We start from the raw sequence: 18,240 nt of genomic DNA on the forward strand, positions 1-18,240 counted from the left end.
GAGCAGTGGGAAGAGCAGAGGGAGAGGGAGGAGAGAAGCAGATTCCCCACTGAGCGTGGAGCCCAACATAGGGCTTGACCTCAGGACCCTGAGATCATGACCTGAGCTGAAATCAAGAGTCAGACGCTTAACTGACTGAGCCACCCAGGTGCCCCATCCTTTTAAGTACAACTAGAGTTAAGCTAACTATCTGGATACAGAAATTATGTTCAAAGGTTCTAACTCCTTCTATTTGTTTGAAAATAGAGCATGTCTAATATGAATTACTGGATAACACAAACTGTTAAATTTTTCTGCCTGGCTCATGGGAATGTTAAAGGTTAAAACAGGCAATGAAGAGAAAATGCATTAAGAGTCCTAGAGAAAAGGTTAGGGGGGAAAAAAACCCACAATGAGAAAAGAGGTATCATCAATCACAAATGTTGAAATATCTCCATTAAAGCTCTAGTATCTTTTTCAAGGCTAATGCCTCATTTATTTTTATGGCATCCAACAATTTTTTTTTTTTTAAAGATTTTATTTATTTATTTGACAGAGAGAGACACAGCGAGAAAGGGAACACAAGCAGGGGAAGTGGGAGACGGAGAAGCAGGCTTCCCACGGAGCAGGGAGCCCAATGTGGGACTCGATCCCAGGACCCTGGGATCATGACCTGAGCCGAAGGCAGATGCTTAACGACTGAGCCACCCAGGGGCCCGGCATCCAACAATTTGAAAAGCAATCTAAAGTCAATTATCTCACTTCATCCCTGTAACAGAGCTGTGTTGAGCCAGTGACAGCAGTTTGTTGAATCTAAGGTCAGACTGCCTGGGTTCAAGTCTCCACTCCACGATATGCCAGCCACATGATGCTATTACCTAACTTCATCAAGCATCATTTCCTCAACATTAAAAAAAGGTTAACAGTGATGGTTTGAGGGGAGAAGGCTCAAACCCACAGCCTGCAGGGTGGACAGCCAACCAGAGGTAGCCTAATTCATATGACAGAATTCCAGATTTTCCTGAATGTTCCCAATCATTATATTCCTTTGGTCATTTCCAGGTTAAATGGTTGTTTTTGACAATTCTAATTCTTTTTGGAAGATCTAATTGGCTTTATTAAGCAATTCATGATTTGGGCAGCACCCCACCTAGCAAGCAGAGTGGAGCTCCAGGACAATTTTGTCTAATTTTACCACAGGTTTTGGAGAGAATCTGCTAAGCTCAGTCAGCCATCCCAAAAAAACCCACCCTGTGGAGGTCCATCATGAAGAGACACTGAGGCAGAGGCACTAGACACCAGGCACAGGGTCAAGAGAGGAAAGGGGTACCAGTGAAAGAGCATAATGAACAAGACTCTGGCTGCCTTCTACTTCTTAGCTCCCAGAATGCTGGCAGACAGTCTCAGATTCCATAGGCAGGAAATTGTACATTCCTCTCTGGAAGAACTGGCCCAAGAAAAGAACACTTACTGACAACCTTGGAAGACCCAATGAAAAAGCTGGCTTGAAACCTATCGCCTCACAGCGGAAGCCCAATGGTTGACAAGATATTCCCTAACACACCATGTATAAACACATTAGCCTTTAAAAAATTAAAGTAAAACAAAGTCTATGAACCAAATGTATAACTCCATGAATTAATCAAAAGGCCCATACCTGAGTGACCATCACCAAGGTCAGTAAATACATTTCCAGCACATTAATAGTCTCCTAACTCCACAGACTAGTTCTGCTTGTTTTTTGAGTATACATTCGTTTCTGGCTTTCTTGCAAATACTAGGTCCATGTATTCATGCTGTGGCATGTGCTGTAGCTCTCTGCTGTACGTAATCCACTATATGACTATATCGCAAGTTATTTATTTTTCTGTCAGTGGACATTTGGGTTGGTTCCAGTCTTGGCTATTTTGGATAACACTGTCTTGAACACTTTTTTTTTTTTTTTTTAAGAGAGAGAGAGGGAGGGAGAGGGAGAGAAAGAATGTTAAGCAGGCTCACTCGGACTTGATCCCACGACCTTGAGATCATGACCTGAGCCAAAATCAAGAGTTGCATACTTAACTGATTGAGCCACCTAGGTGCCCCTAATTCTGTCTCGAACATTCTTATACATGTCTATTGGTATACTCATTTCAGTTGGGTACATTCTAGGAGTGGAAGTGCTAAACCATAGGGAAAGCGTATGTTCAATTTTAGCGGACAACGCCAAACAATTTTCCCAATTGTGCTAATACACACTCTCGCCAGCAGTGTGGGGTGGGATGGTACCTGCGACTTCATGTCCTTATTGGAACATAGCCATGCTCATTTATATGCCAACTATAGCTGCCTTCACATTATAATGGTATAGCTGAGTAACTGCCAACAGAGAGCACAAGACTTCCAAGGCAAAAACAGTGACTATCTGACTTTTAAAAATTTGCTAAGTCCTCATTTAGATTACTCAGTTTTCTTCAAACATGATATTAGATGCATCTCATAAGCTTCAACAGATTGTATTTTGATTATCATGCAATTCAAAATATTTTGATTTCCACTGTGATTTCTTCTTTGAACCGTAAGTCATTCTGAAATGTATTCCTATATTCCACACATAAAAGGATTTTCTATTTCTGTAATTGATTTACAACTTAATTCCAATATGATTAGAGAATATAACCTATATGATTTCAATCCTCTGAAACCTGGAACTTGTTTTGTGGCTCAAAATATGGCCAATTTTGTTAAATACATTGGGTGCAATATTCCACTTATGTCTATTATGTCAAATTTGTTGATCGTGTTTTATATCATACAAATGTTTGTGAATGCTTGCTCTCTGTCAGTTAAAGAAACATGTTAAAATCCCCATTATAATTGTGGATTTATCCATTTCTCCTTTTAGTTCTGTCAATTTTTGCTTTGTGTATTTTGACAACATGTTACTGAGTGTACAGAGGTTAGAACTGTTTTATCTTTCCAGTGCACTGACCCCTTTATCATTATAAACTCTTTATTTATTAATACTTCTGGCTCAAGTATCTATTTTATCTGATAATACATAGACATACCAGCTCTTTTTTGTGCTGTTTGCATAACCTATCTTTTTTCATTCCTGTACTTTTAACCTTTCTTTATTTTACCTTTTTTTTTTTTAAAGGTTTTATTTATTTATTTGACAGAGACACAGCGAGAGAGGGAACACAAGCAGGGGTAGTGGGAGAGGGAGAAGCAGGCTTCCCTCTGAGCAGGCAGCCGGATGCGGGGCTTGATCCCAGGACTCTGGGATCATGACCTGATCTGAAGGCAGACGCTTAACGACTGAGCCACCCAGGCGCCCCTATTTTACCTTTTTTTTTTTTTTTTTTAAGATTTTATTTATTTGACAGAGAGAGACACAGCGAGAGAGGGAACACAAGCAGGGGTAGTGCGAGAGGGAGAAGCAGGCTCCCCGCAGAGCAGGGAGCCCGATGTGGGGCTCGATCCCAGGACCCTGGGATCATGACCTGAGCCGAAGGCAGTTGCTTAACCAACTGAGCCACCCAGGCGCCCCTACCTTCATTTTTAAGTCTATTTTTACTGGGCATGGAATTCTTGCAATTAAATATTACTCAGCAATTAAAAAGGATTTAATTGATACATGCAACCATGGATGAATCTCAAAACATTATGCTGGGCAGAAAAATTCAGGCATAAAGAGTATACACCGTATGCTTCCATTTATATGAAACTGTATAGTGACAAAAACCAGATCAGTGGTTTCCTTAGGCCAGGAGTAGAGTGAGGACTGATCGCAGAGAGGGCATAAAGGAACCTTTCTGGGATGACAGAAATGTTCCACATCATGAGTAAAGGGGATGGTTATATGGGTATTTTCATTTTTCAAAGCTTACTACTAAACTATATGCTTAAAATGTGTGCATTTATTTAAGTAAATTATACCTCAATAAAGATGAATTTAAAAATAAACCTACAGGGGTTGGCACAATAAAATTAATATAGCTCATAAAAACAAAACTCTGCATGCCTGAAAAAAATCTTCATGCTGGGTGCAAAACACACAAAACTTTTCTAACAGAAAAATATACCTCCAAAGTGAATAATTTCCCCAAAGGAATTAGCTGTTCTGACACTCTGTTCAAGTATATTTAAAACCCAGTTACAAAACAACATTAATTTGATATACGTGTTCAAAAAATTTGGAATGATCCCATATACAAATTACAGCTAAGATTTAAAACTTTCTGAATCATAATAAATTATGGTTCTCTTACTACCAAGTTAGACTAAACTATTAATAAAATCCTTTAAAAGTTAGTACTTTTGCACTCATAATTTGCACAGCATTTTATTTTTCTCAATTTATTTGCTTAATGAAATCTGCTCAACTTTAAATGCTCTCTGAAAGCCAAATGTATATAATTTACCCTCTGCTGGGAAAAAAATCATCTTCATAAGCACAAAATATTATTAATGGGGAAAAAATATGGTACAATTTCTTCCATGGAAATTTATTTTCTTTAAAAAAATTCTTTTATTTAGGGCGCCTGGGTGGCTCAGTTGGTTAAGCGACTGCCTTCGGCTCAGGTCATGATCCTGGAGTCCCTGGATCGAGTCCCGCATCGGGCTCCCTGCTCGGCAGGGAGACTGCTTCTCCCTCTGACCCTCCTCCCTCTCATGCTCTCTGTCTCTCAAATAAATAAAATCTTTATAAAAAAAAAATTCTTTTATTTATTTGAGAGTGTGTGCGCGTGCACACACACACACATGCACACACACGGTGGGGAGGGGGAGGGACAGAGGGAGAGAAAGAAGCAGACTCCTCACCTAGCAGGGAGCCTGACTTGGGGCTTGATCCCCGGACCCTAAGATCATGACCTGAGCAGACAATCGACTGAGCCACCCAGGTGCCCCCTTTCCATGGAATTTACACTTGCAAAAAATACTTTTCCTACTCAGCAGCATGAATTTTCTTTCAGCCTAATAAATGTGAATTAGGATTTGACAGGAAATTTCATACGCATTTAGGAATGTTACAGAAATGCAGGCTCCCTTCCCTTTTTGAATCAATGAACTTCCCCAAATTTTAAACACTGTACAATGAAAGAATACATGCTCTAAAATTCCCTGTAGGGCAACCAGAATCTTTTCACAAAAAATAAATTAAGCATAATATGAGGCGGCAAAAATGGGAGAGCAGCACTTTCAGATCATATAGGCCTGGAGGAGCACTCCTTTGAAGACCCCATTCCTTCAAAAACGGAACTGCCACAGTTCCCACACTCCCACCTCTTAAGATCCAATGACTGCACATTCACAGCTTACTTTGGCTTGCTCATTAATAGCTTAATAATCCACTTGTGATGAAAGATTCTTCAACTTCATTCATGCCAGTATGTGTCACCATTTGACACAAAATTCTAGTCTGATGAGTCCATTACACCAGATGTTCTGAGATCTAAAAATGAAATGTCTCTGGGTTCCACATGGTGCAAAATAGGTTAATTTCAAAGAAACTATGACTGTACCATAAAGACAAAAAGCAATGATAAAAGGGAGAAAGTGAGAACAAACACTTACCTTGTCCCCTGTGGCAGTGAAAGTTGTTCAAGTGAATGACTTCTTCATTATTGTTTCCCTCTGCCATTTTCAAATGCACACATACACATACGTGCTTGCTAATATCTAAACATGGTGACTATCTGTTCAAAAGGGTCTGAAAAAGAAAAAAAAGAACATTAAAAATGAGGGATTGTCAAAATTCTTCCCATATATTTGGTGAAAGTGGCATTCTGAGCTTATGGTGAAAAACACCACTGAAGGGAAAAAGAAAAGAATGCGTAACTAAAAAGCTGATGGTGGGGAGAAGAATAATTAAAAAAAATAACCAATTATTGCAAAAGAACATATAAAAGAGGAATAAAGGATCAAAGAACAGATGGAACATATAAATAAAAATAAGACACTTAAAAACTCAATTACAGCAACCTATGGAAAGGGAAAAAATACTTGCAACTCATAATATCTGGTAAGGGGTTAAAATTCAAAATATACAAAGAACTCCTACAACTCAATAGCCAAAAAGCAAACGATCCAATTTTAAAATGGGCAAGGGATCTAGATAGACATTTTTCCAATAAGATATTCATATGGACTACAGGTACATGAAAAGGTGCTCAATATCACTAATCACCAGGGAAATGCAAATCAAAACCAAGAGCTATGGCCTCCCACTTGTTAGAATGACTATCACCAAAAAGATAGAGAGATAACAAATGCGGGCAAGGACATGGAGAAAAGGCAGCCCTCATACACTACTGGAGGGAATGTAAATTCCCTTTATCGAAATTAGTATGGGGGTGCATCAAAAAATTAAAAATAGGGCACCTGGGTGGCTCAGTTGGTTAAGCATCTGCTTTGGCTCAGGTCATGATCCCAGGGTCCTGGGATTGAGTCCTGATTCGGGATCCCTGCTCACTGAGGAGTCTGCTTCTCTCTCTGCCTCTACCCCTCCCCCCACTTGTGCGCTCTCTCTCTCTCACACACGCTAAGAAATAAAATATGAAAACAAAAAACAAAGAAACCAAACAAAACAAATTAAAAATAAAACTACCATATGATCCAGCAATTCCATTTCTGGGTATATATCTGAAGGAAAAGAAATCACTAATGTTTTTTTTTTGTTTGTTTGTTTTAAAGATTTTATTTATTTATTTGAGAGAGAATGAGAGAGAGAGAGCAGGAGAGGGGGGAGGGTCAGAGGGAGAAGCAGACTCCCTGCCGAGCAGGGAGCCCGATGCGGGACTCGATCCTGGGACTCCAGGATCATGACCTGAGCCGAAGGCAGTCGCTTAACCAACTGAGCCACCCAGGCGCCCAAGAAATCACTAATGTTAAAGAGCTATCTGCACCCCCATATTCACTGCAGCATTATTCACAATAGCCAAGATGTGGACACGGCCTAAGTGTTCATTCAGTGAATGGGTAAAGAAAACAGAGGGGCACCTGGGTGGTTCAGTCAGTTAAGTGTCTGACTCTTGGTTTAAGCTCAGGTCGTGATCTCAGGGTCCTAAGACTGAGCCCTGCATTGGGCTTTGCACTGAGCATGGAATTTGCTTGTCCCTCTCCCTCTGCTCTCTCTCATAAATAAATTAAAAAAATAAGAAATGCTAGAAAACAGAATACTAATCTGTAAAAAAAAAAAAAAAAAAAAAGAGGGAAATCCTGCCATTTGCAACAACATGGATGAACTCTGAAAGCATTATACACTAAGTGAAATGAGACAGAAAGACAAATATGATATGATCTCACATGTGGAATCCAAAAAAAACCCCAAAACCTCCCAAAGACCCAAACTCGTAGAAAGTGAGATCACATGTGGTTACCAAAGATAGGAGAATTGGATAAAGGGGGTCAAAAGGTACAAACTTCCAGTTACAAAATATTTAAGTAATGGGGCCATAAGGTTCAACATGAGGACTGTAGTTAACACTGCTGTAAGGTGTATTTGGAAGTTGCTAAGAGAGTAAATCCTGAAAGATCTCATTGCAAGGAAAAAAAAAAAGTTTTTCTCTTTTTCTGGGGGGTTATCCATATGAGATGATGGATGTTAACTAAACTAAACTTCCTGAGGTAATCAGTTTGCAATTTACATACATCAAGTCATTATCCCATACAACTTATATATAATCATATTGGAAATTGTATTACATAAACACTTTTATGTATTAAAAAAAGCTTTAAAGTAAAAGGATGGAAAGCAATATACTGAGCATCAATAACTCATAAGATACTTTATTTTTCAGTCATAAAACGTCCATCTGATTTTTTAAATAAACTCCAATTCTATGTTGAAGCTCTCTTTTCAACCATTTAATCTTTTCCTTTTTGGGTGAGGGCAGAAGGGGTACAACAAAACCCATGAAAAACTCTATGAATAGACTAGGATCAGACAAAATTGACGTAAGTAGTATTACAGAGGAGTAGGGAGATTTCATCCAGTTAAGAGGGTCAACTCACAGAAGATATAATACTAAATGTGTACAAATCTAATACTACAGCTTCAAAACACATATACCTGAAACTGACAGACCTTAAGGAAGTAACACAAATTTTTATAGCTGGACAGAAGACTTGAACAGCACTATCAAACTACTTGACCTCATTGACATTTATAGACCACTCTACCTAACAACTGCAGAACACATATTCTTTTCAAGTATATAGGGAACATTTATTTATAAAACGGGTTATATCCTGAGTCATAAGGTTAGTCTCAACAAATTCCATGGGCTTGAAATCATATAGAACAGCCAGTAAAAGAAAGATAACTAGGAAATTTCTAAATATTGGAAATTAAGCAAACTAAACAACTCATGGGTTAAAGAAGAAATTACAATGAAAATTAGAAACTCCTGTATTTTGACTGGATGATCCAAACGGTAATGAAAACAAAAGACATCAAAATTCGTAGGCTGGAGTTAAGGCAGTGTTTAGAGGGCAATTTATACATCCAAATGCTATTTTAGAGAAGAAAAAGGACCAAGAAATCAATGATCAAAGCCTCGATCTCAAGAAGCTAGAAAAAGCACAGTAAATCAAACCAGAAAAATAGAAGGCAATCATAACAGCAGAAATTAACAAAACAGATACAAACATATAGAGAAAAGTCCAAAAAGTTGTTTCTCTAAAAAGATTAAGAAGACTGATAAATCTCTATCGTAATTCATCAAGGAAAAATAGGAGAAAACACAAATAACCATTATCAGGAATGTAAAAGAAGATACCACTACAGATTCTACAATATAAAAAGAACAGTATAATAATTTTATACCAATTAATATGAAATTGTGAATGGGCAAACTCCTTGAGATACCACTTACCACAGCTGAAGAATATTTATTCATTCATTTATTTATTTATAAATTATTTACTTAAGTAATCTCTACACCCACTGTGGGGCTCAAACTCACCACCCCGAGATCAAACTCACCACCCTGAGATCAAGAGTCACATGCTTTGTGGACTGAGCCAGCCAGGCACCCCTGAACAAAGAAAATTTTAAATCTCAACAGAGCTGTACCAAATAAAGAAACCGAATCAGTAATTAATAACTTTTCCACAAAGAATACTGTAAAAGCTCTGAAACCTTTCCCAGTAAAGTCTTCTAAGTATCTGAGGAAGAAATGTAACTGATATTATAAAAACTAAGAAAAGCAAAAGAACAAACATTATTCTGAATCATTTTATGAGGCCTGTATAATTTTGATACTAAAAGCTCCTAAGAACAGCACAAGAAAGACCAATATCTATCATGAACACAGAGGCAAAAATCATAACCAAAGCAAAGTAAGTAACATAACTGGAATAAAGAAAAAACCATATGATCATTGCAGTAGACTGGGGGACAAAAAAAGCATTAAAATTTAACACCTATTCATGATTAGAATCTCTCAGCCTATTAGGTATTAGAAAAGACTTCCTTCATCAAGTTAAAGACATTTCAAAAATACTACAGCAAACCTCACATCTAACAGTGAAACAATGAAAAGCTTCCTCCCTGAAATGGAGAGTTTTCACCATTTCTTGTCTACACTGTACTGGAGGTTGTATCAAGTGGAGTGGGGCAATAAAAAGAAATAAAATATCAAGCTGAAGAAATTAAACTGGCATTATTTGCAGATGGTAAGACTGTATATTGATGCAAAGACAGAGAAACAGAACAGAGGGCTCAGAAACAGACCCACATACATTTGGTCATCCATATAAAAACAAAGGTGATATTGCAACGCGGTGGGAAGAATGGTCTTCCAATAAACACTGCTGCGCCAAGTGGGCATCTCTATGGGAAGAAAATGAGCCTTGATTCATGCCTTATACCACACATAAACATCAATTCCAGATGGATTATCAAAAGATAAAACAACAGGGGCCCCTGGGTGGCTCAGTTGGTTGAGTGTCCGACTCTTGATCTCAGCTCAGGTCTTGATCTTGGGGTCTTGAGTTCAAGCCCTGTGCTGGGTGTGGAGCCTACTTAAAAAAAAAAAAAACAAAAAATGATAAAAATACTGGAAGGTAACAGGACAAAGTTATATTTGTATATGTGACTGTACATAGAAATACCACTATAATGAGTAAGTGGAATGAATAACAAAGTCTCTGGATACATGGCCAATATACAAAAATGAACACTATACTAATAAACAATCAGAAAATGGTATTTTGAAAGGATACTCCTTAGAGTAGCATCAAAAACTATCATATACCAAGGAATAAATGCAATGAAAGACATGCCAGATCTCTATATAGAAAACTGTAAATCACTGAGAGAAACCAAAGAGCACTAAGGAATGGAGAGACATACCACATTCATGGGCTGGAAAGCTCAATTTTGTAAAGATGTCAATTCTTCCCAAATTGATCTACAGATTTAATATAGCCTTAATAGGATTTTAAAAAGTGGATATATACTAGATGACTCTAAAATCTACAGGAAAACACAAAGAGCCAAGAATAAACAAGGCATTCATAAAGAAAAAAAAAAAAAGGTGGAAGATTTACACTATCAGTAAGTCTTATTAATACAAAGCTACAGTTAATTAAGACCATGTGGTATTGGCAAAAGAAGAGAAAAACAGACCAAAGGAACAGAGTCCAGAAATATTCATTCATGTGGATGTCTGATTTATGACAAAAGTGTCATTGCAAAGCAGTGGAAAACATGTTTTTACTCTATAATGCTGTACTAGAAAGCTGTATGGGGGGGCAGGAAGAATGAGGAACTAGGTCTCTTCCTCATGCCTTAGACAAAAATGACTTTAGGTGAACTCTTGATTTAAATGGAAAGGTAAAAAAGTTTCTAGAAGATACCATAAAAAAATACCTTCACAAACTTGGAGTTGGGAAAGATAGCTTAAACAGGATATAAAAAGTACTATCCATAATAGAAAAGATTGAAATATTGTACATCAAAAATAAAAACTTCTATTCACAGAAGAAATTGAGAGTGAAAAGGCAAGCCACTGGGAGAAGAAATTTGCAATACATATAACAAAGGGCTCCTATCCAACAAATATAAAGAACACTTAATGGTAACTGAAAAACACAAGAACCAACCAGACAACTTCAAGGAAAAATGGGCTAAAAGATTTGAATTCCCAATGTTGAGTACCCTGAGGAAACCCAAAAGGCCAGTTAACAAATGAAAAAGTACCCAACATTATGAGACATCAGAGGAACGTAAACTGAAACCACAAGGGAATTCTGGGAAGACAGCAGCACCATAGTTTTTGAACCTACCCAAATTCTCATCTAAAAACAAAAAAATTCCTGGGGCACCTGGGTGGCTCAGTCATTAAGCATCTGCCTTCGGCTCAGGTCATGATCCCGGGGTCCTGGGATCAAGCCCTGCATCGGGCTCCCTGCTCAGTGGGGAACCTGCTTCTCCCTCTCCCACCTCCCACTCCCCCTGCTTGTGTTCCCTCTCTCGCTGTTGTCTCTGTCAAATAAATAAACAAAATCTTAAAAAAAAACACAAAAAAAATAAAAACAAAAAAATTCCAAATTAGAAAAAAAACTAAGAATCACTATAAACTTCCAAATACGAACCCAAGGACAAATCATCAAGAGCCATGAGATCTCTGAAGTACCATTTGTGCCTCAGAAATCACAGGGAATCATTCAGACCTGAGAAGAGGACAACCCCCAAACAACCAACAGGTATTCACTGAAAAGCACACAGGCCAATCTGAGAAAGCTGCGAGAACACCAGGAAGGGGTTTGCTCAGTTCAATAGCGGGGGAGTGCAAGGAATTCAAGTTAAGATCTGAGAGTGAAGTAGTCTAGGACCCATAAAGTTTCAAACCTGATCTAGCAGGGCTCCCTTGCAGGACAGGGCCCCATGAGATGAAAAGCTGGGAAAAATGAAATTGAGTAAGACAGAGACAATAAAGACAAAGAAAAGGCAGGCCTACATAACAATAGAGGACGAAGCCAGAAATCTCAAAAAGCAAGCTGTCATATTTTGAACACTGCACAAAAAGGGAGTTCTATGAGGTTTGAAAAGCTATCCTAAACTACCCTCCTTCTAAAAGTCCAAGAAAACCAGTGTCATTAAAAATGAGCAAAGATTCTGGCTTGCGGAGTTTCTGCTGAAAAATAAAAATGAGTAAAGAAAAGAAATGATGTCAAACTCTTATAAAGTTATAAGAAAAACAAGCAGCAGCAAAACATCCCTACAAACAATGAAAACATGCCAGAAAGATTTAACAACCTAAAGGACACTAAGAAAATAATACAAGACATAATACAACAATATAAATCAGAACTAGAAAACTCAGAAACAGAATGACAGATCTCAGGAAAGAAATAAAAATTAAAATAAGTTTCAGAAGCTTCCCCTCTCTTCCTCGGCGCTGCCTGTGGAGGTGGCAGCCATCTGTTACTGGGCATCATGGCTGCCCTCAGACCTCTGGTGAAGCCCAAGATCACTAAAAAGAGGACCAAGAAGTTCATCCGGCACCAGTCAGACTATGTCAAAATTAAGCGCAACTGGCAGAAACCCAGAGGCACTGACAATAGGGTGCACAGAAGATTCAAGGGCCAGATCTTGATGCCCAACATTGGTTACAGGAGCAACAAGAAAACAAAGCACATGTTGCCCAGTGGCTTCCAGAAGTTCCTAGTCCACAATGTCAAGGAGCTTGAAGTGCTGCTGTGCAACAAATCTTACTGTGCAGAGATTGCTCACAATGTCTCCTCCAAGAACCGCAAAGCTATTGTGGAAAGAGCAGCCCAGCTGGCAATCAGAGTCACCAATCCCAACGCCAGGCTGCCCAGCGAAGAAAATTAATAGACAGCTTGTTGTGCACGTCATATTTGTGTTAATAAAACCATAAAACTACCAAAAAAAAAAGTTTCAGGAGTGAAGGCTAAATTAGAAGGAACACAAATGTGAATAAATGTAACACATACTGCTTAGGAGAACTGAAAGGTAAAAGGAGGAGAATTAATTAATTAATCACCGAAGTGATTAACGAACAAATATTCAAGACAAAGACTGTCCAACATAACAAACAGCACCTCTTGACTAAATCGAAAGGGAAGAGAATACTAAAAATTGTAAAGGAAAAAAATTTTTCCTAAAATAAAAATGTTAAGACTACATTTCAAAAGAATGTAGTAAATACCTAAACAACAACAACAACAAAACAAAAAACAAAACAAAAACCACCCAAAATGACAACTACCAAGACACACATACTTTAAAGAAATCCTTTTAGGACCTGGGCTTGAGACACTGAAAAGAAAGAAAATTAGATTAGCAGACTTTGATAGTGATGCTTTATGCCATTAGAAAATGGTATAGGGTACTTTAAAAAATATGAGCCAGAGATTTTGTATCCAGCAAAAATAATTTCAAAGAAAAGGAGCACAAATTTATCAATATACAAGAACTTATGGATTATTGATTGTTTCTACAGGACCTTCCTGAGGAATTTGACAGAAAAATAAACTTCAGGCAACCAAAATGACTAAAGACACCAACACAAAGACTGGCAGTAAATATTAAATATGTAATTACTTGTAGCACAAATATTAAATGAGAACTAAAATTAAGCAATATAGTACAATTATAAAAAATTATGGGAGGGGCGCCTGGGTGGCTCAGTTGGTTAAGCGACTGCCTTCGGCTCAGGTCATGATCCTGGAGTCCCGGGATCGAGTCCCACATCGGGCTCCCTGCTCGGCAGGGAGTCTGCTTCTCCCTCTGACCCTCCTCCCTCTCATGCTCTCTGTCTCTCATTCTCTCTGTCTCAAATAAATAAAATCTTTAAAAAAAAAAAAAAATTATGGGAAGGGGAAGCATACGCAAAATTTTAAAGTCATGTAATCGTAATGGTTGTGACATTCTGAGACTTTCATTCCGACACTTTTGTAACAAGTTAAAAAGATTAGCAGTTATGGACTATTCTAATGCTATTAATCCTGTGCCCTCGAGAATCAAGAATTTCAGTGTAAAAAAAAAAAAAGGAACTTATTTATAATACAGAAGAAAAACCCCAATAGCCCTAAATTTGAATTACAATTATTAGTGTGAACTCACAAAATATTTTCGTTCTGTACCAAAAAAAAAAAAAGGCCTGAAAACAAATTACTTGTAGCAATGAACATATGCATTGCCTAGATTATGGTCTTTAAATACTATTTCCCACCAAAAGAAACCAGGGCTTTTTTTGAGAAATTACTAATTCCAATTCTGGAGCAGGAATCTTACAAAATGAGCCTACAACACCCTGTCATATCAGATATCAACAACGCAATCAAAAAACTATTTATCAAAGACTGGGTTCTGTCAGAATAACTAAAAAAAAAAAAAAAAGTCCCAGAGGCTCACACTGGCCAAACATGGGACATTTTGAGTTTCAATAAAGATAATAATATGGCATGAATCTCTTAAGAAAACATATAAATGAAAATGCTTACAATTATTTTTAAAAAGATCATTTTTAAAGGATGGTATCAACCAATACGTTATCTTTAAAACTGGTAAAGTAGGGGTGCCCGGGTGGCTCAGTCAGTTAAGCATCTGACTTAATTTCGGCTCAGGTCAGGATCTCAGGGTCGTGAGATCAAGCCCCACGTTAGGCTCCACGCTGGGTGTAGAGCCTGCTTAAGATTGTCTCTCTCTCTCCCTCTCAATAAATAAATAAATAAATAAATAAATAATAAAATAAAGGCAAAGAATCAGGTACTTTCTTGCCTTTTTTTTTTTTAAAGATTTTATTTATTTATTTAACAGAGAGATAGCGAGAGCAGGAACACAAGCAGGGGGAGTGGGAGAGGGAGAAGCAGGCTTCCTGCCAAGCAGGGAGCCCGATGCGGGACTCAAACCCAGGACCCTGGGATCATGACCTGAGCCAAAGGCAGACGCTTAACGACTGAGCCACCCAGGCGCCCCTTTCTTGCCTTTTCTATATGAACTATATGTCACAGGATAACCGAACAGTAGACAAGAAAGTGGTTTCTTTATTAAAATATTCCAGTATTAATTTTAAATTTTAATTTTAAAAATCCAATTAAAACATCATTTTGCAATCCTCAATGAATTACTGGATCTAGACCTCGAATATCACTGCTAACATTGGAGAGACAAGAACTAAGTGCCTTCCAAGGAAAGAACACTATCTGTAGTCTTGTGAAGAGATGGAACCAGAGTTTGGACAAGGATCTGGACCCAGTCACATTTTTAGAATAGACGCTAGAGGAAAAATGAAATTTTTGAATTGTACCATAAGCATGAAACCCAGACCATGTATTCTCAATGGGAGTGCTTTTGCAAGGGTGTGAAAAGATCTAAAGATGTTACAGTGGTTTGTGACCCTCCAAAATTCAGTCCCATCCAGTAAAATCTTATTCCTTAGTATTTAATGAGGATCAGAAAAAAATGTTTATAAAGTCTCTATATAGGAATAATTTTTTAAAAGTCTGACACTTAGCTAGGCTCTGGGAAACTACACATCAAATAGTTCAGGTTCAACAACAGATAAATTATAAGGAAAAAAGAAAAAGAATGGAAGAAACTTAGATTTTAAAAAAACATCAAAATTTTAAAATGAGATTATAGTATCTAGGAATGTACTTGGGTGATAAAACAATAAAGAAATATGAGAAAATGATTATAAAAGTCAGACTAATAGTTAATTTTAGGGGGAGGAATGAGTTATGATCAGGATAGGATACATGGATGGGGCTTGGAGATGGTCTACTTTTTTTTTTTTTTTAAAGATTTTATTTATTTGACAGAGAGAGAGAGAGACAGCAAGAGAGGGAACACAAGCAGGTGGAGTGGGAGAGGGAGAAGCAGACTCCCAGCCGAGCAGGGAGCCCGATGTGAGGCTCGATCCCAGGACCCTGGGATCATGACCTGAGCCGAAGGCAGACGCTTAACAACTGAGCCACCCAGGCACCCCGAGATGGTCTACTTCTTAAACTGGGTGGTGGATACAAGCATCTTATAATAATTTATTAAGCCATACATAATGGTTGAATGAAGGAATCCAAACGTAAGAGAATATACCTTGAATGACTTCATTTAGATGAAGTTTAGGCACAGGCCTAAACTTAGTTTGGGGTCAACCTTCTTTGTGTGTACTCTATTTCAAAATGGGAAAGTTAGGGGAACAAAAGCCATTATAAGAGAAAAAAAGTGGTTGCCTCTGTGAAACAGTAGTACTTTGACTTTTGAACCATTTTCTTGCTTTACTTATTTTGATGAAAATAATTAAGAACCGACCTTTTTGGTTCTAAGAAAATCTCAATTTTCTTTGCCTTCCTGAGAGAAACTACATGCTTTAGAGAAAGCAGACCCCAAAGTCTGGCTTCTCATATAATCATGTCTACAAAGAGTTTTAAGTCAAATAACATCAGCATTTTTCAAACTGAGAGAATACTAAGTTGTGTATTAAGACTAAGTTTTACAGTAAAACGTTCTGGTATCTACAACTGGACAAAGGTATCTCTTTTTAAAAATTACAAATCTCACTTAAAATAACAATAATGACATCATTTATAAATAGCATGGTAGAAAGAGCTCTAATGTCAAATTTGAACTGTATTAAAAACTTTACTTTTCTTTCAAATACAATTTTTAAAAAGTATTTTGGGGGCACCTGGGTGGCTCAGTCGTTAAGCATCTGCCTTCGGCTCAGGTCATGATCCCAGGGTCCTGGGATGGAGCCCCGCATCGGGCTCCCTGCTCCGCGGGAAGCCTGCTTCTCCCTCCCCCACTCCCCCTGCTTGTGTTCCCTCTCTCGCTGTGTCTCTCTCTGTCAAATAAATAAATAAAATCTTAAAAAAAAAAAAAGTATTTTGAACGTAATTCCACTAGCCACGTTTCTTGTTTCTTCTTTTACCACAATAAGGTTCTTTCAATTTTATACTGGAAATCAAAGGGAAATGTGATTCATTTTACATCTACCCAATTTATTAGAATGTCAAGCTGTAGTTAAAACAGATTACTAGTAGTGCTTTAAAAGCAAGATTCCTGGGGCGCCTGGGTGGCTCAGTCATTAAGTGTCTGCCTTCGGCTCAGGTCGCGGTCCCAGGGTCCTGGGATCGAGCCCCGCGTTGGGCTCCCTGCTCGGCGGGAAGCCTGCTTCTCCCTCTCCCACTCACCCTGCTTGTGTGCCCTCTCTTGCTGTGCCTGTCAAATAAATAAAATCTTTAAAATAAAAAAAATAAAAGCAAGATTCCTCATGAGTGAGTGGTACATACAATGGCCCCAAGCTTCAGTGAGAAAAGGAGTCTGATCAGGGAATTTCTACTCCTGACTAGCTTCTCTGTAAAGGTCATTCAAGTTCCTGACCTTTAGTCCTCTCATCTGGACTTCCGATCAAACTACCTAAGCATGAACCCAGGTTTCACCATTTAGTGAATCAGTGACTGCGTAAATTGCTTAATCTCTCGGACCTAGTTTATTTGTAAAATGAGAATAGTTGTTTTAAAATTAATTGAATTAAATATAAAGTATTTACCATAGTGCGTAGCACATACCAAGTGTCACATTATGACTACTGTTATTCCCTATGAAATGGAAATTGCTATTCTTACCTTGTAAGGCTGTGTTGGAATTATGAGAAGCCACTTTGTAAATGGTAAATGCCACCAAAACAGGAGCTTGTTATCAAAAGTACACAGATGTACAGTGTTTATTAGTAAGTTGACAATACAGCCAAACGTGGGGGGAGGGCTTTATTTTCCTCTTCCAGGTTACTTTTCGCTAGTTTTATTAGAACTATTCACAGTTAAACCTTTACTTCCTTCTATAAGAAACTTCATTTCTCCTCTGGAAGTAGCTTCTTCATCAGACAGCTGAAGAAAATAGCTAAACAAACGTGGAATCCAGAAATGGGAAATACTACCTAACAATTGTTCTTGCCTCTTCTTTTTATTGTAAAAATTATCATATGTACATTTGTGACTATACTCTATAGTCAGTATATCAGATAATGTTTCCAAATTAGAAACAAAAATTAGCATACATTTTATTGCTTCCTTACCCCATGGAGAATCGTATGTAGTACTACTACATTGCAAAAACTTAAGAAAAATGAGGTGACAATTCTATATTCTCTTCCACCTCCTACAACTGTCCTCATTACTTTTTTAAATCCCCTTCCCTTCCTTGGATGGATATATCAACACATGAGAAAGTTCACATTTGAATTGTGTTCTCCATACGCCCCTGACAGTTTCTTATTCATAGCTGTATTTCCGGTGTCA

The 18,240-nt window shown here is 37.9% G+C and overlaps 2 protein-coding genes and 1 pseudogene across 2 annotated transcripts in view; 1 reads left to right on the forward strand and 2 right to left on the reverse strand.

The window, feature by feature from the left end:
- ACTB (actin beta) overlaps positions 1-18,240 on the reverse strand; it is a 333,619-nt gene that overhangs the window by 179,074 nt on the left and 136,305 nt on the right. The gene's annotated exons all lie outside the window — the stretch shown is intronic.
- RNF216 (ring finger protein 216) overlaps positions 1-18,240 on the reverse strand; it is a 136,938-nt gene that overhangs the window by 114,268 nt on the left and 4,430 nt on the right. The window contains exon 2 of the mRNA XM_081822766.1: positions 5,539-5,674. Coding sequence (XP_081678892.1) covers positions 5,539-5,605 — 67 coding nt within the window. The 5' untranslated portion in view covers positions 5,606-5,674. The remainder of the gene's footprint in view (positions 1-5,538; positions 5,675-18,240) is intronic.
- On the forward strand, positions 12,356-12,930 carry LOC102745653 (large ribosomal subunit protein eL32 pseudogene; annotated as a pseudogene).

This window comes from Leptonychotes weddellii, chromosome 5, assembly GCF_054177405.1.
Source record: "Leptonychotes weddellii isolate Sample4059 chromosome 5, ASM5417740v2, whole genome shotgun sequence".
Lineage (NCBI taxonomy): Eukaryota > Metazoa > Chordata > Mammalia > Carnivora > Phocidae > Leptonychotes > Leptonychotes weddellii.